This window comes from Ambystoma mexicanum, chromosome 6p (genome assembly GCF_040938575.1).
Source record: "Ambystoma mexicanum isolate Mex_15411 chromosome 6p, UKY_AmexF1_1, whole genome shotgun sequence".
NCBI lineage: Eukaryota > Metazoa > Chordata > Amphibia > Caudata > Ambystomatidae > Ambystoma > Ambystoma mexicanum.
The window spans coordinates 1422412634-1422439099 of NC_090935.1; the positions used below are offsets into that span (position 1 = coordinate 1422412634).

Sequence of the window (26466 nt, forward strand, 5' to 3'; positions counted from 1 at the left end):
GACTCAGGCAGACATTGTCAGGATCGTCAACTCTGTGATTGGTAAACTTTTCGAGAGCAACGCCAACGATCGATAGGGCGCACAGAGCGGGGGCAGGGGCCCCAGGTCGATCCTGGTGAACTTCCATTATTACTCGGAAAAGAGCAAGATCCTGGACATGGCAAGGAAAAAGGGACCGATCAATTGGGAAGATGCTAAGGTTTCGATATACAAAGACCTCTCTGCTCTTACTCTGGCACGTCGACAACTGTGCGGCCGCCTGACAAGATGGCTTCAGCCTAAAGGGGTGAGATATAGATGGGGCCACCCATTCTCCCTGTCCTTTGAGTATGGTGGGTCCAAATACTCCTTGGTCACGGAGGAAGCTATGCAGAGGGTGACCCAGGAAGTCCTGGGCGAACCCAGCCCAGGGGGTTGACCAAGAAGGTAAAGTAAAGGAGCCACTGTCATCCTGAAAAGCTGATGGATTTACTGAAAGACATTGAGTCTGCGGCCATAGAAAATTCAGGAGGGTGGGGGCGCTGTTGAGCAGCCAAGGAAAATGGCTGCTTAGCTCGAGAGCTCCGTCGCAGTCCACCGGAATCCTCCTCGCATCGGCGCTAATCCGCACTCGCAACTGCAGCAATTGCTGCGATTTGAAAGCAGGAGCCGTCCTCGACACCCACCCGAAATCCCGGGCTGAATCGGACCCTGGGAGCCGCGCGGGCCCCGCCGGAGCGGGCTCTCCCCCACGGCCTTGCCGCGGCTGCTGCGACCTCCGGCTCGCGTGGCGTCCCAGCGCCTGTCACCCGTGCGCCGCCTTCCGCGCCCATCCGAGGCCTCCCCTGCCGCCGGGACTGATTGCCGAGGCTCCCGTGGACCGTTCCCTGGCTGGGGCTGGCGCGACGGGTCCGCCTGTGCACAGCGCTCGGGGGCCTCCTGCCCCCCCACACGGACACCGCCTCCCGGCCTGATCCCTTGGACCCTGCGGGCTTCACCGCTGCCGGCTGCGGCCTTGTGTGCTCCGCGTCGGAAGCCGCCGGCGACACCGCCCGGGGGGCGCCTTGAGGGACGCAGCCCGCCCCCCCCCCCGAAATCACCGAGACCACGCCACTAGATGGCCGCCGATCCGGACCTGATCCCCTGACGTCTCCTGGGAGGCGGCGGTCTCGCCCACCTACGGGCAGGAAGGTGGGTGCTTGGCGCTACGCGGGGGGCCCCCCCTCTCCGCCCCCTCGGGTGCGGACCCCGCACCATCGGCCTAAGTCGCCCGGAGGGCTGTCCACACACGGGCTGGGTCCTCTGCGGCCCCCCCCCTACCTCACCTTGCTGCTAGAACTGGGCCCACTCCTTTGCCCTAGCCACACACTTCACTACGAGCCACCGCTCCCGGGATCCGACAACCGGCTGGCTAACCTCACGGCGGCACCGGAGTGCACGGGATCCCACTCATTTGTTGCCACCGCTCAAGACCACGCCACCTTCCCACCACCATATCCCGCTTTCTCTGCCCAGTCTCCGACTCTACGACTCCTCCACCCTGCTACCCCGGACCAGCTGCCACCCCCCACGTGTCGCCCCATCCTTGACTCGACCTTGGCCATGTCCAGCAGAGCACGGGGTGCTAATAAAGTGGGCGCAATGGACAAGTTTGCCAAAGCGGCGCCCAGGGCAGACCTGGCGTCCTCCTCTGCGGCACAGGAAGATAGCGCGCCCCCCCTGGACCCCCCACACCCGGATCTGACCACCTTGATGGAGTCCATGGCGAAAAACTTTGCATCCTTCCACGAAAAGCTGGACGACATCAATGCTAGTGTGGCCTCCCTACGGACTAAGGTGGACCAACATGGGACCAGGATAACTGAAACGGAGCAGAGGATAGGGGCCAGCGAGGACCATATTCATACTCTCCAAAACACAGTCACTGAGCCCGTCCACGATATGAAACAGGTCAAAGCCAAGAATGATGACTTAGAATCTAGATCCCGGCGGAACAACATACGCATTGTGGGGGTTCCCGAGTCTGCACTTAAAGGGCGCATGGAGGTGGCGGTCGAGCAGCTAATCAGAGATCTCCTTGGCGATCCGGAGTTTTCACCATTCTTTACAGTCGAGAGAGCGCACCGCTCTCTGGCGCCCCGGCCTAAGCCTGGCGACTTCCCCAGACCGATCATCGCAAAGCTACTGAGCTACAAAGACAGAGACCATATACTCCGTTTGGCCAGAGAGAAGGGGGAGCTAAGATTTGAATCACAAATTGTCAGGATCTTTCCGGACTTTTCGGTAGGGGTACAAATGGAGAGGCGCCGATTTGGCGGGGTGAAGAGGATGCTCAGAGACAGGAAAATTGAATACTCTATGCTTTTCCCTGCCCGCATGAAATTCATCCACCGCAACAAGAGCTACTTCTTCACGGTCCCTGATGAAGCGGTTAAGTTTATAGAAGCACAGATTCCACTGCCACAACCCCCGGAGGAACCAATTGGCGAGGACTGAGACTATCATCCCTGTGCTCATAGGTGAACCTCTTGTGCCCCTGGCTACTGAGGTCTGCCCATCTGTGGATTGGGGCTGGCCCTCTCCTGACTTCCCTCTGGCCGGCCTGCCCCGGCCCAGGGCCCTGGGTCTAACATTGCATCTCCTCCGGGGGATGCCTGCTCACATCTTGGATCCCCGGCCCCTTCGTCCTTGCAATCTCGAACAATACGGTTTATCCTCCTGCTTGTAACCCCCGCCGCACTGGTGGGGAAAAACTGTAAACTGTAACGATGCTTTATCATGCAATGATCGCACAAAGGTGGTCTAGACGGCAGCAGCAGCCCCCACTGCAGCTGCAATGCCGCTTAAGGCGAGGGTTATGTTATCGAGCCCCTGTTGGGCTATGTTTTTGGTGCTGCCGAGTTGGGGATGGCACGCAGGTTGCTTTGTGGGCGGGTGTCGAGGCACTGCTAGTTGTTACTGGGCGGTGAGGGTGGGGGGTGGGACAGTTGGGGTTTACTTTATTCAAAATGGCAGGATGGTCTTGACGGACGCGGCAGGGTGGTGGGTCTACTTCACTCTAGCGCCCCTGGTGGGTGTGGCAGTCAGTTCCCGCATTTGGGATGTCCCGTAACTCCCTGCTATGGCCATCAGAGTGCTGACCTGGAATGTACGGGGTCTGACCAACTTTACTAAGTCTCGTAGGATAACGGCGTACGCACAGAGACACGGGATCAAAGTGCTCCTATTGCAGGAAACTCACGCTCAGAAACTCCTGTCATCGAACCTCGCACAGACCTGGGGTCCAAACAGATTCTACACTCAGTATTCCACCCAGTCCAGGGGGGTACTCACTCTTATACACAAGGCTGTTGCGTTTACACTTCACACATCCCACATCGACCCAGAAGGTAGATATGTAATTCTGCACTGCACCTTGGCCGGGGACGAATGCCTGCTCGTGAACTCGTATGCCCCCAATATTGACTCCCCGGAGTTTATAGACACCATATCTGCCATTCTCATGAAATATATCGATATCTCTATCATATGGGGCGGAGACATGAACCTCATACTTGATGCGACCTTGGACAGGAGGGCCACTGCCCGTAGACCCATGTCTCGTGCGGCTAAACGGCTTCAAACTCATATGGGCTCCCTCAACTTGATCGATGCCTGGAGGACACTCCACCCCCGAGAGAGGGACTACACCTTTTACTCTACGGTACACGACAGTTCCTCGAGGATAGATCTATTCCTCCTGTCGGGTGACCGCATGGGCAGGGTTTCGGATGTCAGGATCCTTCCGCGCACGCTCTCCGATCACTCCCCAGTGCTCCTACAGATCCAACTTGGTAGAGCCCCTGAAGCCCGCCCTGCATGGCGCTTCAAGCCCGACGCCCTGTCAGATATAGTCTTTAAGGCTGAGATTCTGGCGGACATAGCCTTGTTTTTCGAAAACAACAACGCCTGCGACACGCCCGAGGGGACCAGGTGGGAGGCATTCAAAGTTTATATTAGAGGTATGTGCATTTCCAGGGAGGCAGGGGTCCTCAAGGCCATAAGGCAGGCGCTGAGGGACTCTGAAACTAAGCTTAAAAACCTAGAAAGAGATTACGCCTCTACTCCAGCGCCTGCAACCCTAGCGAAGATTAGAACGGAGCTGGAACGGTTTGAGACGCACGCCCTGAGTGAGGTGAGATACCATGCTCGCCCCATTGCGGCCCGAAAGTATGGAGAGGGGGACAGGCCAGGCAGGACCCTTGCTAAACTGGTGCGATCAGAGGGAGGTAGGACCCGGATTGATAGTGTTATCGACGAAAGGGGCGTGAGACACTGGTCGGACCAAGCTATCCTCGACACTTTTACTGGCTTTTACGCCAACCTATACGGTCCCCAACCGGCACACTCATCCCAGGACTTAGATGACCTACTGGAATCTATTCCTATGACCCTGATCTCCCAAAACACCAAAGAACTCTTCGACGCCCCGTTCTCCCTAGAGGAGATAGTTCGGGCAATCTCAGATCTTCCGAAGGGCAAGGCCCCGGGACCCGATGGGCTCACAGCTGAGTTCTACCAAGAGCATGTTGCCATACTAGCGCCCATACTCCACGGGGTCTGGACGGAAGCACTACGTACACTCATCCTTCCTCCCTCCCTAAGAGAGGCATTGATCACTGTCCTCCCCAAGCCCGGGAAACCCCCAGACGAATGTAGCTCCTATAGGCCCCTGTCGCTTATTAACACCGACACAAAGATTTTTGCCAAAATAATTGCCAACAGGTTTCTCCCGTCCATGCCCTACCTGGTCCATGCCGACCAAAGCGGATTTGTCCCTGGGCGCTCCACGGCACTCAACATCCGGCGCCTCTTTAATGTCCTGTCCAGAATTGATCCAAATGCCGACGCAGTGGCAGTCACACTAGATGCCCAAAAGGCATTCGACATGGTCTCATGGCAATACCTATGGGCTGTGCTGGAGAAAATGGGGATAGGCCCGAACATGATCTCCTACATAAAGTTGCTATACACAAGGCCATCGGCGAGGGTCCTCATCAACTCCGTCCCCTCCTCCCCCTTCGAACTACACAGAGGCACACGCCAGGGCTGCCCGTTCTCCCCCATCCTCTTTGCGCTGTCCATCGAACCCATGGCTGATCACGTTAGGAACCGCCACACCCGGAAGGGCGTACGCTTGCAGGACTCACCAGAAATCATCTCACTATATGCGGACGACGTACTCCTTTATGTCAGACAGCCCTCCATACACCTTGACCCTATCATTCGCGACATAACCAAAATAGGAACGTACTCTGGCTTTACTATAAATTACTCCAAATCTGAAATCTTCCCCCTAACTAAAACAACTCAGCAACCGTCCTGTGAGTTTCCCCTGCGCTGGTCCCCGGGCGGAATTAAATATCTAGGAGTGCAAGTGTCATTAGCTAAAACATCCCTGTTGGCAGATAATTACGCAGCCACAGCTCAGCTCATCGAATCCAAGCTGCTTAAGTGGCGCAACCTGCCGCTATCCCTGGCTGGCAGACTTTCCCTAATCAAAATGATCGCGGTACCCAAGCTCCTCTACATATTTGCCAACGTGCCGGTATGGCCAGGCAAGCAGTACTTCAAGAACCTCCACACAGCGTTTGCCCAATTTCTATGGCACTCCGGAGCAGTCCGCAAGAAGTGGCTACACATGGCCCTCCCTTACGAAAGAGGGGGCTTCACTGCCCCCGATTTGACTCTATACTGGAATGCTGCACAGGCCCAACATGCCACCCACTGGTACACTCACCCAAATCCGCCCCCACACGTCAAATTAGAGAAAATGGCTGGCGATGGCACCCACGCCATGACCTTACTATTACACAATACATACTGTACTGATGCCCCATCGGACCCAGTGGCCACTACGATTAGGGCTTGGAACAATATCCTCCCTTCCACTCGGGAGCAGCGTCCGTATTACAAGTGGCTCCCCCTATGGCGGTTCCCTGGCCTTCCTCCGACACATGATCGCCTTCTCTCTCGGCGGTGGGAGGACCTGGGATATCGGGCCCTAACAGATCTCTACCACGATGGCACATTTATCACTCCCCAAACATGGCGCTCAGGACACCCCGGCTCAGCACTGGACCTGTTGCAGTACTACAGGTTGAGAGCAGCGGTACGGGAGATGTGGCCCTCCTTCCCTGATGAGCCTCCTGACTCCCCTGAACTCCAATATATAGCTAACTCCTCGGGCTGTAGGGGTATAATCTCCTCCCTGTACAAAATGCAGCTGGACAGACTGGGTAACACGACCCCAGACTCACGTCGAGCATGGGCGGAGGAACTGAACACAGAGATCACCGACGCAGTCTGGAGCAAAATGTGTGCACACAAAGCGCAAAGTCTCACTCAACGCCAGGTTCCGCTGCATGCAATACAAACTTCTCAATAGACTCTACTACACGCCACATAGAGTGGCAAAATTTGCATCCAACTCCACACACACATGCCCGAGATGCAGAGCTCCCGAGGCAGACCACGGTCATATGTTCTGGTCCTGCGCTGCGCTCGACACATTTTGGGGTGAGGTCACAGAAGCGCTATCGGAGATAATTGGCTCCCCAATTGAGTCGACCCCACTAGCTTTGCTGTTCGGTATTTGGACTGGGGAGGACGAGAGGAAAAAGTCGAAATTCTTAAATGTGGGTGCTATTGTTGCCAAAAAATGTATATTGCAATGCTGGAAGCGCCATAACCCCCCATCCTTCAACATGTGGCTGAGGGCCCTCACGTGGGTACAAACGTGTGAAGAGGAGTACATTGGATCCCTGCCCACCCCCCCCCCCCCGCCCCAGGAATGTCTGGTCAGAATTTTGCAGCTATTTAAATAATAAGGATGGGGTTGAATGGACCTCCACCCCCTCACCTGCCCAACCGGACTAAAAATGAGGCATGCCCCGCCCGAGCTATTCCACAATATCCCCCCTGCTCTTATGTACTGTTGATTCTATCTGTTTTGCAATGCATTTATGTCCTGTCATGATGCTCGCTTACATGTATGCTATCCATGCTGTACCTGTTTTGACTTCCTGCCAATAAACAAAAGTTCAAAAAAAAAAAAGAAAATTCAGGAGGGTGGCCCCAGCCTCCCCAGCACGTCCAAGGAGTGACCACATTCTGCTCTTATACTGCATAAGTTTAACGAGGATGGTGTTGCAGCACTTTTCAAGGCCATCCGAGAGTCAGAGGCTGACCCCGGTCCCTCGGCCCGGGGCAACTCTTAACAACCCTTATCCTGGATCTGCTCCAGGTGGAAGGGGAGAGGGTCTGGATGTCTGATTTTATGCTTTGAAGTGCGGGGGAAGGAGGTTGGGCTCAAAGTCTGGTTGTGTACTTTGTTTATCCAACCGATGGAGGTAGGCTCTGGTGGCCTGGTCAGACGGCATCTTCTATGCCGCAGGCAGTCCAGGTGCTCTGGTGGGGAGGGGGGGTGGAGGGGCTGTTGGGTTTTGCCTTTTGTTGTTTATGGGTTTTTGTTTCTTGACGCTACCGAGTTGGGAACTACTTCCTCTGGTGTCTACCTGCCTGGAAAGAGATCACAGTATACCGGGTCAGCATGGGGGCCCGAAACACATGAGGACCCCTAGGGGATCCTGAGACAAGTTTGAACTCCCCTCATAAAAGATCCCTGGTGTTAGAGAAGTTATTAGGTTGAAACTTCACTTTCTATGCCTTCAAGAAACTCACTGGGCAGTAGGGAAATGGCGCTCAGAGCCAAGGTTATACAGGAGGACTTCCATGCATCGTGCCAGGGCAAGAAAAAGGGGACTAGCGATAGTTATGTCTCCTAAAACACACTTTGTTCCACAAGCCCAGCGAAAGAACCCAGAGGGTCGCTATCTAATGGTCAAGTTGGAAATCAGGGGCACCAAGATCACGTTGGTGTCTATTTATGCCCCGAACCAAGCCCAAGACAAGTTCTGGGAAGAGACTAAAACGAAAATGATGGCATTCATAGGGGGTGTTCTCCTGGTAGGAGGGGGCTTTAATATAGTTCTCTATCCCGAGCAAGACAGGAAGTCTGAGCGCCCAGACACACAAATATAGAGCAGGATGGCCGCCTCCTTTCACAATACAACGATCTGGGCCTTCCGGACTCCCATTAAACACGGCAGGGATGCAACGCCCCTGTTTACTTTTTTTCTCTAGCCTTCACGCCTCATTTTCCCGGATTGACTATGTACTAGTCGACAATTCACTTTGTGGGAGGCTATTCGGTTTCGGGGTGAAGTTGATCCCATCGAAGGATCATGACTTAGTCCAAATAGGGATGCTCATCTGGTTGCTCGAGGTGGTCATGTAACGGCCTTCTGTTGCGCGACAAAGAACTGTCCCAAGACCTGCTCGTAGCCATAAAATATTTTGCAATTAATGACAATGGGGAGGTGGGGGAAGCCGGGGTCTGGGATGCCTTTAATGCTACGATTAGAGGGGTTCTCATCGGTATGGGGGCCAGAAGGAAGCAGGAAAGAGGTAGGGAAGAGAAACTCCTAAGGGACAAAATAGAAGCTATCTAGCCGGGGGGCAAACTCGGGTCTCAGATGTTCCAGGGCAAATGGGCGGAGCTCCGTCAGCTCAAGGCACAACTGGCTGCCCTATTGACGGGACAAACCGAGAGAAAACTGGCCTTTCTAAAGCAAATATATATGGAGAAGGGGGAAAAAGCTGATAAGATCCTCGTCTGGAAATTACAGGAACTCAGAAACAGTAGGAGTCCACTCATCGCAGCCACCTGGAGGGGGTAAATGTCTAGACGACCCGGGGGTAGCGCAGCATTTCCGCCTATATTATGAACGTCTCTATACATCTGAATACTCGGGTGATGGTTCTGAAGCAGACAAGTTCTTGGACTCTCTCCCAATCCCCCGCCACCCCCCCCTGGAAAAGCGAGCTCCCTTGAAAAAACCTATTACAGCCCAGGAGATTGTGGATACTATAAGCTCTATGAAAGGTCGGGACCACCCCGGGCGACACTGGCTTCAGTCTTTTTTTTTATAAGACCTTCTGATCCACTCTCGCCCCCTTTCTTGGGCGAGGTATTCAATGCCACCCTTTACTCTGGTGCCCTCCCCAAGCCATGCGATCAGCTTTCATAGTGGTGATCCCAAAAGAGGAGACAGACCCAAACTAATGCCAATACTAGCTCCCTATTTCTTTACTTCAATAAGGCTGTGAAGATTTTGGGGAAGCTTCTCGCTAATAGGCTGGCCCAACACCTACCAGCACTGGTCCACGGGGACCAGGTCGGATTCATCCCGGGTAGACAAGACTCAGACAATATCAGAAAGACCCTAAATCTCATGCATGAACCCTCGAGTAATAACATTGAAGCCTACCTCCTCTCATTAGACTCGGAAAAGGCCTTTGACCGAGTTGAATGGCCATACATGGGCAAGGTCTTGCAAAGGATGGGCCTGGGCGAAAAATCTTTACAACGGCCCCTCCGCTAGGGTAGCTGTCAATGGTACCATTTCAGCCCATCTCCTCCTCTCCAGGGGGACCCGGCAGGGCAGCCCTATTTCCCCCCCTCCTAAATGCACTTGCAATGGTGTCGCTCGCCATAGCAATAAGACAACACCAGGGGATTATGGGGATCTGGATTTTAAACTCTCGCTTTTTGCGGACGACATCTTGCCCTACCTAACCAATTTAAATGTGTCAATCCCGAATCTCCCCAACCTGATATGCACTTTTGGTATCTTCTCAGGGCTGAAGATAAAGCCAACAAAATCTTCTTTATGCCAATGGGGAAGGGCCTCAGTGACATCAGGAGAAGAGATACAGCATGGGGTATGAGAATTGAACATAACGCCACTCCGTACCTTGGGACCCTCCTTCCTCTCCAAGATAAAATCGGACCTCACCAGATGGGCTCCCCTGACCCTGTCGTGGTTCAGTTGCATGGTATTTGTTAAAATGAATATCCTTCCCCACCTCCTTTACCTCTTTTCGTCCCTCACTACTACGATCCCGGAGGCTTTCTTCAGGTCCCTAGATTCCATGATCCAGCGATTTATATGGAATGGCAAGAAACCGAGGATTAAACGCGCAACTTTGACGCTCCCAAGGTCCTTTGGGGGTTTCGGTCTCCTGGATTTTTGCCAGTATTACAAGGCGGCCCAAATTAGGGCAATGCTTTTGAACATATGAAAGGTGAGATGCACGCTTATTGGACCTACATTGTGGATACCCAGGTGCACCCTAGGAAAGTCAGATCTTCTATGGGCCCCGCACATGGTCTCCCCGATCATGTGAAAACTCACCCGACACTATCTGTTTTATGGGGTTTATGGAAACATAACAAAGAGAACATGGCCCTTTCTTCCTGGCCCAAGCACCTTCATAGACCCTGAAAAACTAGCTGCGGTCATGGGGGATAGCCTGATGTTAATTTGTGACTTCCTTCGTGTTAAAGGCATTTTAACCAGTCCCCAATGGAACAAGGACCTTGCTCGCCTTCTCAAGAACCTTAAGAAGGTCATTGTAGAGTCCTCTTTGAGAAAGGGATCTCTGTCCAGGATGTATGGGGTTCTGATCACGGCACCTCTACAAGGCAGACAAGGGCTCAAGCAGTTATGGGAGGAAAAACTTGGGATGGTGTTGGAAGAATCGACCTGGGCTAAACTATACGGGCCTCTTTTCGGGTACCCTGTACACCTCTGCTATGGAGCATAACTTCAAGATTCTTCATGCAAGGCATCTTCCCCCCCCCCCCCAGAGAGGTTGTGGAAAATGTTTTCCGGGAGTATCCCCGCTATGCCCCAGGGAGTGTGGTCAACGGGGCACTTGATATCTTGTGTGGTGGGAGTGGCCATCAGTCCAAATTTACTGGTCAGAACGTTTGAGCTCGATCAAAGACATAATGGGCATCTCCCTGACCCTGCATCCCCTCAAGCTTCTCTTTTGTGTCCCCTCCCCCAAAACGGATTAGAGTGATCTCCCCAAGGTGATCCAAGGCATGCTAAGTGTTGGGAGACTTGCCCTTGCCCAGAATTGTAATCATAAATTATTGCCATCAAAGTCTGAGTGGCTGGGGGCAATTTTTACAGATGAGAAATTATCAGTGTTGGCCCATGATACAATGGAAGCTTTCCTACTGGGCTAGACAATGGTGCTTCTGCACGAGGACTGTGGTGCACTGAGACTTTGACCCTTTCACCTCTGTGTAGCCCCACCTCTCTGTTGGCTCCGAAACAGTCTCTGCCACCACCTTCATTTGTACTTCTCGAACCCAATGTGTCAGACTATATTCATTCCATGATTCCTTACCTTTGTTTGAAATCAGTAGCTTTCGTGCAGGGGGTGGGAGGGAGACGGAGGGAGGCAGGGAGGGAGGCAGGGAAAGAAAGGGGGGGGGTGGTTGGGGCTACTTCAGATTATCTTAATTTTGATTTGTTGCTTGGTATAGCAATGTTGACCTGTTTTATGCAACATGTGAAATAAAAAACTAAATGGGGGAAGAAAAGGTGATGTCAGTCACAAGACCACCAGGCAAACTTCCCTTCCCAGTACTGCTAAGAAGTGTAATAAGGGGAGTAAGAGGGATTTAAACCAAGTGGTAATATCCAATGGCAATGTCGATCAAAATGACAAATTGTTCTAAAGTGTATGTACTCGGATAAGTGCACCTAAAGAAACGTTGTCAAAACTGGTCGATGAGGTGGATCAATTTTGCTTGAATGCACTAATGCCCCACAGGTGATAGTGGGAAATAAACCATGTGGTTCTAAATTGGCATCACTTGAGACTATTGATCTGATCAACTCCAAGATTGATAAAATAAGTAGAGCTAGTTTATTTCGAGGTGTGAGTAATCCTGCACCCATTAAACGTACACCAAAGGACCAACTCCCCTTGAGTACAAAGGGCAGATTGGATTAGATCTTCGATATCTGTTATTAATGAGCACACTTGTCATTGCTCTCCCCAGCCCCCTTCCCCGACTCAGGGGTCAAACTTGCAGGGCTAGCACCTTAGCATCCTCATATTTTGTAGTACCCAGGAACACACGCAGTGAGTAAACCTCGATAATGTACAATGTACCCAGGTTATCACCAAGTGTCTACGAAACCCAAGAATCTCTAACAAATAAATGCACACACTGGATTAGTTGTTAAAGGCTGTGTCAATTATTAGAGATGGCATAGTACGATGCATAAGAAAGGAAATGAAATGCCAGGCAGCCCAGATGATAGTATACATGGCTATTTTGCCAGTAAACATCTGGCTGAGGGCCTATTGGTGATCGATTTCCGTACTTATCCACCAGATGGCTCCAGGTTTACGCTTGAAGCTCCACTCCGCTTCACGCCCCTGCCCCCCACCCCCGACCATCTATGGTTGAAAGCTTTTTGCCTCAAGTATCCACCCATAACCGCAGGATAAAGCCTGAGTCTTGTAGATCTGCCATGGGAGTACAACCCAGTGGCTGAGATTCCTAGGTTGTGAGCTTGTCGGCCAAGCAGGAAAGTGGTTTAGAGGTGGTGGCTGACTGGTCCCTAATAGGGAAAGTCCACCCCTTCTTGGAATATTGCAGGGATCACTAAACATTAACCTGACCCTAACTACTGCGTTCGCAGCTGCAGTAATGGCCCGGTCTTCTTTTTTTGCCATTGTTTTGTGGAAACATCCTTCTTGAGATTTACCTTGCGTGCCAAACCAGGTTTGGTCCCATTGTTCGCTTTGCCTTTGGCGGGATTCACAAGTGAAGCCCGCCTCTGGCTCCAGGGTGTCTGGGGTAGGCAGGAAGTGGGGGAGGTGCCAGACACTCCGTGTGCTTAGTCTCCTAGGAGACCCAAATGCACTCTTTGGTGATTGGCCGGCTGACTGTCCGTCAAGGACAGCCACCCTGCTGGGTGACTGACGGCTAGGCTGGAATGAATGGGAGGGAACTGAATAAAAGGCAAGGCTCTTGGCTTGGAAGGCAGAGTCGACCACTGGACGAAGGAACCGAAGAAGAGCTTGAAGAGGACGCCTGCTGCAACTCCTGGACTGTTGGTTTGCCCGGTGAAGCCCTGCTGCAGTGCATCAGTAGGGAAGCCCCTGCAATGTCGACTTCTCCCCTTGAGTTGGTGGGACCAGTCAACTCCAAAGTAAGCCACCTGGACATCCATCTCGGAGCTGGTTGAATTTCCAGAGAGTTGCTGCTGGGAGAGGAACACCAGATTGTGTTGATTTTAAGTTGGCCAAGAACTCCAGGAAGATCCTCCAGACTCCCAGGAAGCAGGACTGAGCCCCCTCAACAGAGTGCGGGACCACAGAAGCAAGGAAAGTCCATCTCGACAGCCAGGAACCGCAGTATTGCTATTTGCAGTAGACGCGAGGAGCTGAAACACTGAACAGCCACTGAAAGTGAAGTTTGCCGGTTGTACATTTTGACCGCCCAGCGCATTGCAGGAGTCATCCGACGTCCTCCCTCTTGTCCCCATGACTGAGGCCCAGGAACAGTGAGATCTGCAGAGCTGCACAGGAACAGGGGTCATCTGCTGCATCTTTTCTTCATTTTAAACATACTGTACAAAGTCTGAGAGAACTTACCTCTTGCTGTAGAGTTGCTTGCATCTTCTACCACTCACGTCTAATCAGCTTGTGGCCCTACATTTGATTCTTCTTTCTGCAAAGACTTGTGAACCATTGTGCAAAGACTTTTCCATTACCAGAGGTGCTTGATCCTATATAAGACTTTTGACCATTGGCTTTGGCTTAGTCTATTGTATTGAATGACTTTCTGGAGGGATCCAAAAGTATTTGCCTACTTAAGAATGTTGTGGTCTCTTGTATGTTCTAAATAATATTTTCCTTTCACTTATTACTATATGATCCAAAATGCAACAGTAATATATTAATGTCCCCAGCACCCTATCAATTCAAGTCAACTGAGGGTGTAGGTAGTGTCTGTGGGCCATCCGAAAAGGGTATTTGATTTAGAGATATTAAGAGTGTGTATTTCGTTAAGTGTATCTGAGTGTTACTATTATTGCTCCCTTCTGAAGAAGTCTTATTCTAACTGACTGATAAATTAATACATGTTTACTGAAGAAACCTTGAGTGTAAGTTTATTTGAATATTTGTAACTGTAAATCTGTGTAACTCCACTACAGCTCACATTGACCCCTCTTGAGATGAGCCTGGCTGCTCAACACGCTACCGAAACTGTGTAGTACAAGCTTATACCAAAGGTTGGGTTTTCCTATACCTGTAGTCAGTGTTGTTTGTAGTGGTCCCAGAGGGTACTGCATACAAACTTTGCCTAACAAACTGAAAGAGAAATCCTGGCAGGAGAGTATACCAGGAAGTCCTGGCAGGGGAGTACACCAGGCACATTGCAACCCTATAAAGAAAGTCAAATCAAGACCGTGTTTGTTAAACCAAGAAGGACTTATAAGTCTGAACAGCTTTATACTTAACAGGACTGTTGTGGGTCAAGAAAGACACAACAATGTTAGACCAAGAGACTTTGTTATACCATTGGAGAATCCAGGTGCAGAGAAGCCCCCTCTGGAACCAAAGTCTTCATCTTGGAGAACATTTATGTTGGAGCTATTCTATTTTTATTTCTTAAAACTTTTTTTCAGATACCAGGTTAAAGATATTTTCTGTTTCACTTTATTGTGTTTGTAGTGTGAGGGTCAGGATAGAAGGTTTGGACACAAGGACGGCTTTTGATTTCTGAAATCTTGACATAGACGGATCCTTGGTTTTTGGTTATAGGTACGGAAACTCCTGTAGTACATGGTCCGAGGCATTTTCCCAAATACCTTTTAGTTGAATTAAACACTTCAACCAAAAACATGACAACTTTGTGTCTGACTTTCATTTCTGACCTCTCACAATATCCAACCTGTTTTGCGGGGTCTCGGTCCCACCAGGAAGAAGAAACCGTTTTTTCTCTAAACCTAATTGATGCACAGAAGGCCATTAAATCCCAAAAGAGCGGGAAGGCCACTGGCCCTGAAGGAATACCTGTCAACCTCTTTAAAAGGTATTGGGTCAAAATACCTTTTTTTTCTGACCGGAAAAAAGATGGATTTAGAAAGACCGCTACGTGACCGCACAAAGCAGTCTTTCTAAATCGAACTGTTACACGCCTGCCGCACATGAGTGCGTTCAGGGACTAATTGTGCCGGATAAGTGTCTGTGTCTCTGTGTACCTGTGTGTGCGAAAATGTCTATGCATGCGGGGGTGGGGAGGGAAGGTGGAGGGTTGAGGAGCAAAGGGGGTTTATGGGTTAAACCCCCCCCCCCCACAATTATAAAATAAAAATTCGGTGATGTTATTTTCCTGCTATCTGAGGGCCGCACAAAATTGACCAAAATAAATCGGTCTTTTTTACGTGACTTTTGGAAAGTGGAAAAATGACATAGAACCCTTTAAAGAGGAATCAACTGGCTGGGCTGTCCGAGATTGTCCCCGTTTTCAAGAAGGGAGGTAAAGACATTCTGGGAAATTACAGGCCAATTTGACAGTTCAGGCAAGGTATTCGTCAAGCAGAACCAGAGCTGTGTATTGCTACAGAGCAAGCCCAAATGCACTCTCCACGGAAGAAAAACCCTCTATTAAGGTAAGTAACTCTAATAGTTTTAGCGCTGTATAGGCAAATTTCTAGGTACTGGAGTACCTGGTTGCATTCAAACACTTAGTATTAAAAGGTAAATAGAAATACCTCATTAGTTGAAAAACATGACATTTAGAAACTTCAGTAGAAAATGTACCTATAAATCAGAGCCTGAATTATAGAGCTAGCTCTTGAATTTTTAATGTCAAATCCAACGAGTTATTAGAAGTGATAGGATCAAATTTACACAGTGTCCTCTATTAATGCCATAGGGAGCACATTAGTCCATGTAGCATACAATGTACAGAACCTCTATCAAACATGGGAAATGCCTTACAATGACTGGCATTGTGTAAATCAGTCACAAGAATTTATACAGAAAAGTGTCACTTCACACATTCAGAATCAATAGTTTAAAACAGCATAAACTTCCAGTGGAAAAGTCTCCTTTTTTTGGATGTTAGAAAAAGGGAGATGACCGCGTTTCGGTTCAAAGAACCATCTTCAGGGTATAAACTTTCACTGTTCCTATTTCACATCAATATTCATAACATGGACCCTGTAGGGTAATAGAGAAAAGGCACTAATCAGTGTAATGTCTTATTTCATAGTCTGTTAAAGTGATTGTGAGGATAGAAAACACTAACCTTGCTGATTCAGAAGCGAGGCGTCCAGTCGTAAGCCAGCCAACGGGTGGACAAGCCAGAGGACAGAGCCGAGATGGGATGTGGCCATTAGAGTATCTAAAATAAAGATCATAAAGTACCCATATATCAGAAACAGAAACCAGCCTAGCGGGGACAGGCTACTGGTCATTACGGAATAGTGGAAAAAAGAGATACTGCATGTAAAAGGACAGATTGCCATGTGCACGGCAGAGCCGCGCCATGGACCGAGATGTAAGTGAAGAGGATCCAGCATGTCCAGGAAGCTGCAACAGAACCTCACGGACAAGGTATTCGTCAAGGCAATTTTGAGTTACCTCCAAAAATGGGCAGATTACAATGGCATAATCGGCAATCTCCATGCTGGTTTCCAGGCTGGGAAGAGTACTGTTTGAGAAAAGACCTAGGCAAACTTGCCTGCAGTGTTTGAAACCAAACATATTTTGGAAATACAGAAATGGAATGACCAACTGAAAGTGTGGGTGAGGTACATAGATGATATTTTCAGGATATGGAAGGGATCCACTGAAGCATTAAAGGAATTCTTGACATATCTAAATCAGATTGATTCACGAATACAGTTCACCGCAGAAATAGGAAATCCCAATATCCACTACCTTGATGTTGAAGTAAAGGTGAATCAACTACAGATCATGACCTCACTGTACATTAAGCCCACCGACAGGAATAATTTGCTACATCGTATGAGTTTTCATCCTCAGAAAACGCTACGGAACTTACCCTATGGACAGATGCTACGATTGAAAAGAATCATTAGTGATCCAGAAGAACTTCATCATGAACTACGCAAATTGGAAAACAAATTATCCAAACGAGGATACCACCAAGAAGAATTAGATGAGGCATCTTCGAAAGTGACAGCTAGAACCAGAGAGAATATACTGGAAGGGAAACCCAAAAAAGAAGCCCCCGCAATAGTATATGTGTCTAAGTTTTCGACTCGGAGTGCACGAATTAAGAAATGCATCACCAAACATTGGGCAATACCAAGAAGAACATAAACTGTAGGTGCCGGCAGTGGACGTCTGTGGAGGCCCAAGGTGTGTCAGGTCCACTTATCTGAAGACACTAAGAAAAAACAAGAGAAAATGTTACCTGATGCATATAGTAACCCTATTCCATATACAAGGGCGGAAGAGAAACAGCATTTGATTAAGCAATCCTTACATGGCATGTGGTGCAATAAATTAATTGCTTGCCCAGTACCTAGCACTACTGCACGCAAGCGTGGTACGCATCCTGTATTTCTCTAGTCGGGCGGGATAATGCTTACCTCTGTGTCTTTAATAGAATTAAGACTTTCTAAAGTTGTTCTGGAAAACCTTTATTCTGTGTCAAGACCGGAGGCTCACATTTTGCTGGTTTAAAGCTTAATTACCACTACGGATGCAGGTTGCTCTACCGGCTTCAGGTGGAATTGTTTAAGAATAGACTCACCTGCCCAGTCGGCCATCCTCATGATGTCCTCTAAACGGACTCCTACCTGAAGGGCTTTGGAGGCCATGGGGCCTCTAACAGAGTGAGCGCCAAAGAGGCTCGTATCTATTCCTGCCTGGGAGAGCATCCAGCATACCCAGCGCGCCAGTGTGTGAAAACATAAATGCAACTATGCCGTCTGATTATGTGTTGGCCTAAGCACACTCGTATCACTTTCGTATCATGAAACAATGTCGCAACATGTGAACCTGAAACCATTGTTCGAGAAGCCATTTCACCCTCGATGAGGATAATCTCTGGTCACTTCTGACGAATGGGAATAACACCAGATGTGTCTTAGGAGTAACACTCTTCCTCAAATCCTTGAAGCTTGAGCAGGTGGAACCCCACTATGCTCTAGCTCACTGAACAAAGATATGTCTAAAAGGAATCTGGACGTCCTATGTATGAAGACCACTCATATCTTATTTTTGTAAAAATTGTGACACAATTAAAACAAAAATTTTAAAAAAAAGAAGCCATTTTGTATAAGGGGGGCCATTTTCAGTTTTGTTCTACTCTCTGCTCATCACATATATTCTGGTTTTCAGCTTGAGCACAGTAACCGACCGCTGCTTGAACTTTGAGTTGCTTACATAGTTAGGAATGCCAGGCCGCCAAATGAATTGTTTGTCTTATAATGAGAGAACTTTGAAGCTGTACATGAGCACGACTAATCGGCAAACCCAGGTGCCATCCTGTATCGTTGGGCCATTCTAGCAGGCAGCTAGAAAGAATTATATATAGCTGTATGTGCTTGTCCGCGGAAGCTGTTCATTTCTGCATCAGAACTGTCTGACCTTAGCACAGAAAGATAACATTAGCTGGTAAAGCAAGGAATGTCACCTCGTTATGGAACATGATATGCCTTCCTCCGTCCAGATGCACCCGGTTCTCAGATAGTAAATGGTCTTGACACTGGCGGCAAGTATGTATGTTTAATTATAATGAAAAACGCAGTAACCCCTTGAACTCTAGCCTGATGATGTCTGAACAAAGGGGGCCAGGCAATGCCTTCTAATGCTGTGAAGTTTGCTATATATGTGACTGTTGTACTGATGCTCGCTCTCTCTCCCCTCACGGTGTCTGACTTACATGTCGTGGGGTGCTGAGATCCATTTGATCAAATGCTGTTATTGAAAAAATATATTTGACTTCGAATCCTCGTGGCTGGCGTGCCATTGGTATATGGTTGGATGACTTAATTCTGGTTTTTGATCCGTCAAGTGTTGGCGCGGAAACCGCTTTATGCGATTTATAGAGTGCTATCAACAGCTGTCCGGTGGGAGACGTCCTGAGTGGCACGGTCATCTCCTCGTAAACCTTCAAGCACTTGACAGGGCATAGCTTAGGGTGTTCTGTAAAGGCAGGATATGAAATTACTCTTGAATTGCATTTGGTTCTCCTGGATATATGAAACACTCTGCCGTCGGGCGAAAAGGACCTGCCCGCTAGGTCGAGTGTTCTGACATCTGAGACCCTTCTGTAGGAGACCAAGCATAACAGCGTAGTGATCTTACCGGAGAGCAGTGCGAGATAACTCCTCGTTAAGAGGCCAGGAAAGAAAAAGATTTAGTACCCAGTTAACGTCCCACAGGATGTTGTAGCGGGACAGAGGCGGTACCGATAGGCAGATGCCCTTCAGCAGTCTGCACACTAGGTGGTGTTCACCTGCTAGTAGGCCCGCCAAGAGATCGTGGCCGGCTGAAATTGCGGTGCGGTAAGCGTTAACTGTCCTATAGGCGAGGCCCCGCTCTACTAATGAAGCCAGAAAGTTCAACATTTCCTTTATAGCTGCTGAAATTGGATGGAACCCTCGGTCCAATCAACAGCTTGTCCAGGCGCGCCAAGAGTTAGAGTACCTCTTGTAGGTGGGGGGGGGGGCAGCTCCCCTTGATGAGACTGACCACCTTGAGAGAGATGCCAGGGACCCTCCATCTTGACTGGACCACTAGGAGATCTGGAGACTGGGGTAGAAGGATTGGAAAATCTGAGGAAAGTTCCAGAAGAACTGGATACCAGGTCTGAGGTATCCAGACCGCGGCTATGAGTACAAGCTCTGCCTTTTCCTCACAGGCCTTCGCCAGGGTCCTCCTTATCATGGTGAAGGGGGGAAAGGTGTAAAGAATTCCCCCAGTCCACTGCTGCAGGAATGCATCCGTGGCTGCAGCTGCCGGATCCGGTCACCAGCTTTAAAACTCCAGAAACTGGGTGTTGAGGCGGGAGGCAAAGAGATCCTTGGTCATGGGGCTCCATACTCGTTGAAGCCAGCAGAAGATCTGAGTCTCCAATCGCTGTAGTTGGTGAAGTGGCGGGAGTGCCAATTAGCGATTACGTTTCTGAGCCCTGCAAGATATTCCGCTGTGACGGAAATGCAGTGTCCCAGGCAGAAATGCCAAAAGTCCTTGGCTAGTTCTGCTAGCGGCCTTGACTTGGTGCCACCCAGATGATGTATCTTACTGCAGAAATGTTGCCAATTTTCAGTAAAATACAGGAACTCCCACTGCCTCCGACGAAAGATCGCACGGCGAAGGAGCCTGCTAGGCGCTCCAGGCAATTTATGTGCATTTCCAGTTACTGAGGGGACCAAGTTGGCGTCCGACTCTATTATGTCCGGGGTGGACCCGAAGAGCACCCTGCCATTCCAGGCCTCCATATACATGAGCCACCAGATGAGCTCTGTCCTTGCCTGTGGCGATAGTCAGACGTTGAGAGTAGGAGGGGCTAGTCTGAGATGTTGGCCCTTCAGCCTCTAATTCCCGGTAGTGAAGGGGGCCGGGAAATATTGCCTGTATGGATGAGGACAACAGGCTAATTACTCTTGCTAACTCCCGAAAGGGGATTACGTTCCTCTGTAGAAGCCTGCAAATTTCCCTACGCGTGGAGTGTATTTTGGCGTGAGGCAGGCGGAGTTGTGAGGTTTGTGTGTCAACAATGAATCCCAGGAATTCTAGGTTCCTGTAGGGGCAGAGAACCGATTTCTCCCAATTGATGAGAAAACCAAGGTTGTGTAAGAGCTCTATGACGAGACAGGCTTGTTGTTGCACAAGAGCCTGGGATTGATCCATGAAAATGTCGTCTTCCAGGTATATAATCAGTCTGACACCTTTCTCTCTGAGATGAGCCACGACTGGCCTCAGGAGTTTGGTAACTGCCCAAGGGGCTGAAGAGAGCCCAAAGGGCAAGCTCGTACATTCCCAGTCCTGATCCTTCCAAGTAAACCTGAAGTAGCTTATGTGTGCCTGATGAATGGGCACTGCCAGATAGGCATCCTTGAGGTCTAGGCTAATAAGCCAGTCACCTGGTCTCAGGATGTCTCCGAGCATGTGGATTCCTTCCATCTTGAAATGGCGGTATATTATGAAGTCGTTCAAAGCCTTGAGATTTATTACTGGTCGCACTTTGTTTTCTGCAAACCAGAAAAATAGGGCTCAAAAATCCGCCCGGACTCTAGCACGGGCGTATGGCCTGCTTCTGGTGGAGATGAAATACCTTGCTGTCTAGCGCTGCTGCGTCTGCCTCGGACATAACTATCTGAGCCGGGCAATAAGCCTGGAAAGGCTGAGCAAAGAACTCTAGGAGCAAGCCTCCTGCTGCCTTCCGAATCCAGGCATCCCCAGCGCCAGCGCTGTTATGGTTGCCCTGCCCTGTTGGCTTTTGGGCAGGCTATATGGTTGCTCTCTCCAGCCGCGTCCTCTTCCTCGTCCCCTGGATGGGAAGGTTTCTGAACGATCTTGCCAGGAATTGTGCTGGTCTCTTGAGTGTTGGGGGCTCCTGTCAAGAGTATCGGCCGAAGGAGCGACCCCCTACCTCGTCTGGCCCGGTAAAAAAAATTTGGATGCAAAGACTCTTTTAATAGAGGCTTGTGCCTTGTCCAAGGCAGTGAAGGTGCCTACGAACTTTGACATTTCTTTGACCAAAGGATCTCCAAATAAGAGCCCCTGAGCTGCTGGCCTAGACTCAGTGTCTGCCAGTTCCCCAATTTAGGATCAATTTTCAGGAAAATGCTCTTTCTGTGTTCTGTAGAAATGGCACAGTTGGCATTCCCTAGCCGGCAGGGTGTTCTTTGGGACCAACCTGATAGAATAGCAGGGTGAATAGGATTGGCCATGTCAGTGGCCTCTTCGGCCAGATCCATGATTTTTGCTAGGGGCCCCGTGATGTCAAGGACATTGTTTTGACAAGAACGCCAGGCACGGTCGATGCCTTCCTTTGGATCCTTAATGTTCTTCCATAGGAAGGTGATGATCTTGGTGTCTAATTCAGGGGTCAAAGCCACCTTCCCCGGAATCTCTGGTCGAGGACACTCCGAGCGGAGCTTGGCCCTGACTTCTTTTTCCAGGGTCCGACGCAGTCTGGTCTTGATATATTCCGTTGCTCTTGATGACGGTTCCCAGTCTGTTGACCTGGGTTGGATCAAATCTTCCAGATTGAACATTTCATCAAGAGTGGGATGCTTCCCGGATGTCTACTTGGGAATGGGGGCTGCCACATTCCCAGGGGTAGAGGGTCTAGAGTCTAGACCCTACAGTTTGCTCGTCCTCCTCTGAGGATAGGGGTGTCTGGTCATCATACTGGCGCTCCACTTGGAGGTAGTCGTCCTCAGTGCCCTGCTGGTCTTCCTCCTGGCTCGAGGGTCTGCCACCCGCATTTTCTTCCTCTGGGTGAGAGGGTCTGTTATTGGAAGGGGTCTCCTTCCTAGTTAGAAAGGCTTTCTTAAGCCTGGAGAAGGTGTCCGAAATGGCAGTTGCGGCTTGTTCTGGTTGGGTTGGGAGGGTGGGGGGGATCAAAGAGTCCTTACTCTTACGAGCCGGTGTACATCCCCCCCCCATCTGACAGGTTTTTTCTTTTCTGGGTTCTCTTCTTTCCCAGCGGAGGCGCTGCTTGTAAATGTTCCTCCATGCTGTCCAAACGGTGCTGGATGGGTATCAGCATTTCACAGACTGCCTTTTTTATGGTTGTTTCCACAGAGGATCCTAATACCCTCTTGAAACTGTCTGCCATGGCCACGTCGCTGAACTCATAAGCCTCCTCATCCTCCCCTGACCAAGCTTGATCAGCCTGAGGGGAATATTGAGCTGCCATAATAATAGTTTCTTTGCACCTTTTTTTTTAAAATGTATAGTGGGTGATCAGACTGCCTTCTCTCTCTCTCCAACCCACTGTTAGCTGATAAGGAATAATCCTTACTTTAACTTTTTATTATTATTTTTTTAAGAAATGAAATCCAGACCAATAACGCTGTAAGATAATGCAGAAAGCTTCACTCTGGCGCTCGTGCTTGTAAAATCAGTTGAAAAAAAGAAATACGCGACGCGAGTGCCAGAGTAGAAGAAAGGACCAAAAGGAAGCGAGGGCTCCCTGTTGTTGCCTTGAGCGTTATCGCGCTTAAAACAATACGCTCCGCGCATCCTCCAACTCTCACACATAACTTTACTGTGAGAAGGAGGAGGCGCGCGCAAGCGTCTCGGGGAAAGAAAACAATATATGGGCAATCTCAGAGCGGAGCTCCGATGCGGGAACGTTCTCCGACGCCGGCCTGCCAGGACCAGACAGCATCATAATGAGAATGCAAAGGCTGACGCACTCGCACAAGTGAGATGTAAAGGACCATGGGCTACGCGAACGGCGTAGTTTGAAATAAACACATTTAACAAGTAGATTCGCAATGCTAACAACGTTAGGAAAAACGTATTCTAAAACAGTGTAGCTAATCTTTAAAATATATATATGCTCATTTAGTAGTATAAGATATGAGAAAATGAAATGAACTTATCTCTTGCTGTGAGCAGTAAAGAAAGAGGAGGAGATAAACTATTGGTCCCTATTTGGAGGAGTTTACCTACAGTTATTGGAGGATTGATGTCACATGTTTTGGGGACCTATCATGAACTTGGACTTTGCTTGCTGGGAAATGGAGTTTGGACTGGACTGGGCCAAAACGATCGATGACACCTCGACGTTAAAACTCATCCCTCACCTACCAAGTTTCACTGCAAAAAGAAATTAACTACAAAACTATATAAAGCAATTTCCAAACAGGCAAGCACAGAACTTAATCCTACGTGCTAGGCTCAACCTGTTGAAAACAAATGAAATAAGATACATACGAGGACAAACAGTCAAACACCTGCAGATTCTGCTCCAACGATACACAACCTCCAACGGAGACGATAAGACATTTACTCATGACATGCACAGCGACCGCAGCACTTAGACAGTGCTATCTGCCAATGATACCAGACTTCAGCGCACTGCCAGAAGAGCAACTGTGGTGGTGCAGACTCATCGGGGGAGACAAAACAACGTGGCAAATAGCAACTGCAAAAATGCTAGAACATATTGATGCAAAGTTACTAAATGCGAACAATGAATAGCAAAACAGAAGTCTGCAAAACAGAAAACAAAGACATGTCTTCCTTTTTGTAGTTTACTACAAAAAGTTCAGTATTGTAAAATCATATTTTGATAAAACAATAATAATAAAAAAAAAATGGAGTTTCCTGTTTTCAGCGACTGTTTACTATGGACTGGAACTTATATATTGTTGTTCTTCAGTTCTAAGGTTGTTCATGTATGTTTTTCTGCACCCTGATTATGTATGGATACTATCATCTGGTTTTGGGTGCATCAAAACTTGCTGCTGAGCTCTTTCTATATGAAGTGAATAAAGAAAGAAACATAATGTGAGCTTCCGACCTCGACATAGAATTGTTATGATGGTTTACGATATCTTTTTATTATTCATTGGTGTTTTTAAGCTGTTTTAACGACTATGATGTATTTAAGGTTTTCATGTATTTACCGTATTTGTGTGTGCTGATGTTTTGTACATTGTATTGTGTACCTAATGATTTCCATCGAATAAAGGTCAAATGTATTGTCATTAATGTAATTTAGAACCATAGATTGTTGTTTTTAACTGTTGAACCCACCCTTGTACAAAGGATGACAGGTTTCTTAATTTGTGTTCTCAATCCTTAGATCTCCTCGGCGCTAGACTTGAAAATGAAGGGGACAGCCTTCTGCAGACGCAGGCTTGTCTGTGCTATATCTGTGCAGGCAATGTGGAGAAACTAGTTGCCTGCTGGACTAAAGCACAGGATGGAAACAGCCCACTGTCCCTTCAGGTAGGTAAAGACTAATGATTATGTTGTCAGTGATTATGTATATATGGGAATCTCACCACCCCTTCTTCCAAGCAGCAGAACTACTGTCAATCAAAATGACCACACCACCTACCACTACGCTGAATGTCCACCTCATCTACAGACCTCCAGGTCCCATACCCTCATTTGAGGAAGCTGTAGCACAACTCCTTTCCACTAATACTAAGCCTAGCTCCCAGACCCCAATACTTGGAGATTGTAACCTGGTTTTCAATGACCCTAAGGACAACCACGCCCTCTCTTTGGCCAATACTATTCCAGCACTAGGTTACAGCCACCGAATCGACGGACCTACACAAATACCAAAGGTCGCACCCTCGACTGGTTAGCTGACCTTAACTGCAACATAAATATTACCTCCAACGCCCACTGCCCATGGTCCAAACACCATATAATCATATTCAACCTACCCAAACCTGCATCTACCCCCCCGCCCCCCAAAATGGCTTCTGCTGCTTTTTGTAGAAACTCATGGAGCATGACAGCAAATCACATCCTCCCCCTGCTCCACCCTATCTCCTCACCCCTTAACACTCAAGAGTGATTCATCGGACATGGTGGAACTATATAACCGAACTCTCCAAGTAGCACTCAACAAAATTGCACCCCTATCGTTGCGCAAATTCCAAACCACTTGACCATCTAAACACATGGTATACTGAAAATTTGAAATCCGTACGCAACACTAAGAGCTGCAGAATCTTATTGGAAACAATTCCCCTCAGAGCAGAGCAGAATAAAGCCATCTTTTCTAAAAACTACAAACTGGCAATCAATCATAATAAAAGTGCCACCTTTAATGAAAGAATTTCAAACGCCAAATCAGAGTCTAAGGAACTATTTGCCATCTTAAGAGAACTTGAGTCCACAGTGACACCACCAGAAAGCTGAATCAAATGATAGCTGGTGCTCTGGCATCCAAAAAGCTCTACTAGACAAAATACCCCTGCTTCAAACTAAAATCGAAATAAAAAAAAAAATCCGTCTGAAGCCTTCACTATTGCAACTGACACGTAGCCCGGTCGTCCCCTATACAGACGCACCTTTTGAATTTGCACCAGTCTCTAACATTGAAACCGCCAAAATCCTATCCAATCTCAAGCCTTCTAGATGTCAGGGAGGCATTTGTCCAGCCACGCTCATCAAAGACTGTGCGACTGAACTGACACCCTACATCACCAAACTAATCAACGCCTCTTTCAAAAGCGGCATAGTCCCTACCAACCTCAAAGACGCCTGGGTCCTCCCGCTCCTACTCAAAATTCTGGATAAGGGCAGCATATCTGCAAATCCAAAACCACTTGGAAACAAACCATTTACTTTCCACCCGGCAATCTGGTTTCTGTCCCAGACATGGTACGGAGACAGCTCTACTAGATCTTAAAATTCAAATGTTTGAGCTAAAAGACAATGGCAACTTAGCACTCCTCCTCCTGCTAGACCTATCAGCGGCTTTGGACATAGTATACCACAACATACTATGCAACCACCTAGTCTTAGCCGCCCAATTCTCACCTAAAGCTATCAAATGGACACAGTCCTTCCTCTCAGATAAAACCATGAGTC

General features: G+C 48.8%; 1 protein-coding gene across 15 annotated transcripts in view; it reads left to right on the forward strand.

The window, feature by feature from the left end:
- SEC31A (SEC31 homolog A, COPII coat complex component) overlaps positions 1 to 26466 on the forward strand; it is a 998112-nt gene that overhangs the window by 772320 nt on the left and 199326 nt on the right. For all 15 annotated transcript variants that reach the window (XM_069626136.1, XM_069626132.1, XM_069626133.1 and 12 more), the window contains one exon: positions 24716 to 24861. In XM_069626136.1, the coding sequence (XP_069482237.1) occupies positions 24716 to 24861 (146 nt within the window). The remainder of the gene's footprint in view (positions 1 to 24715; positions 24862 to 26466) is intronic.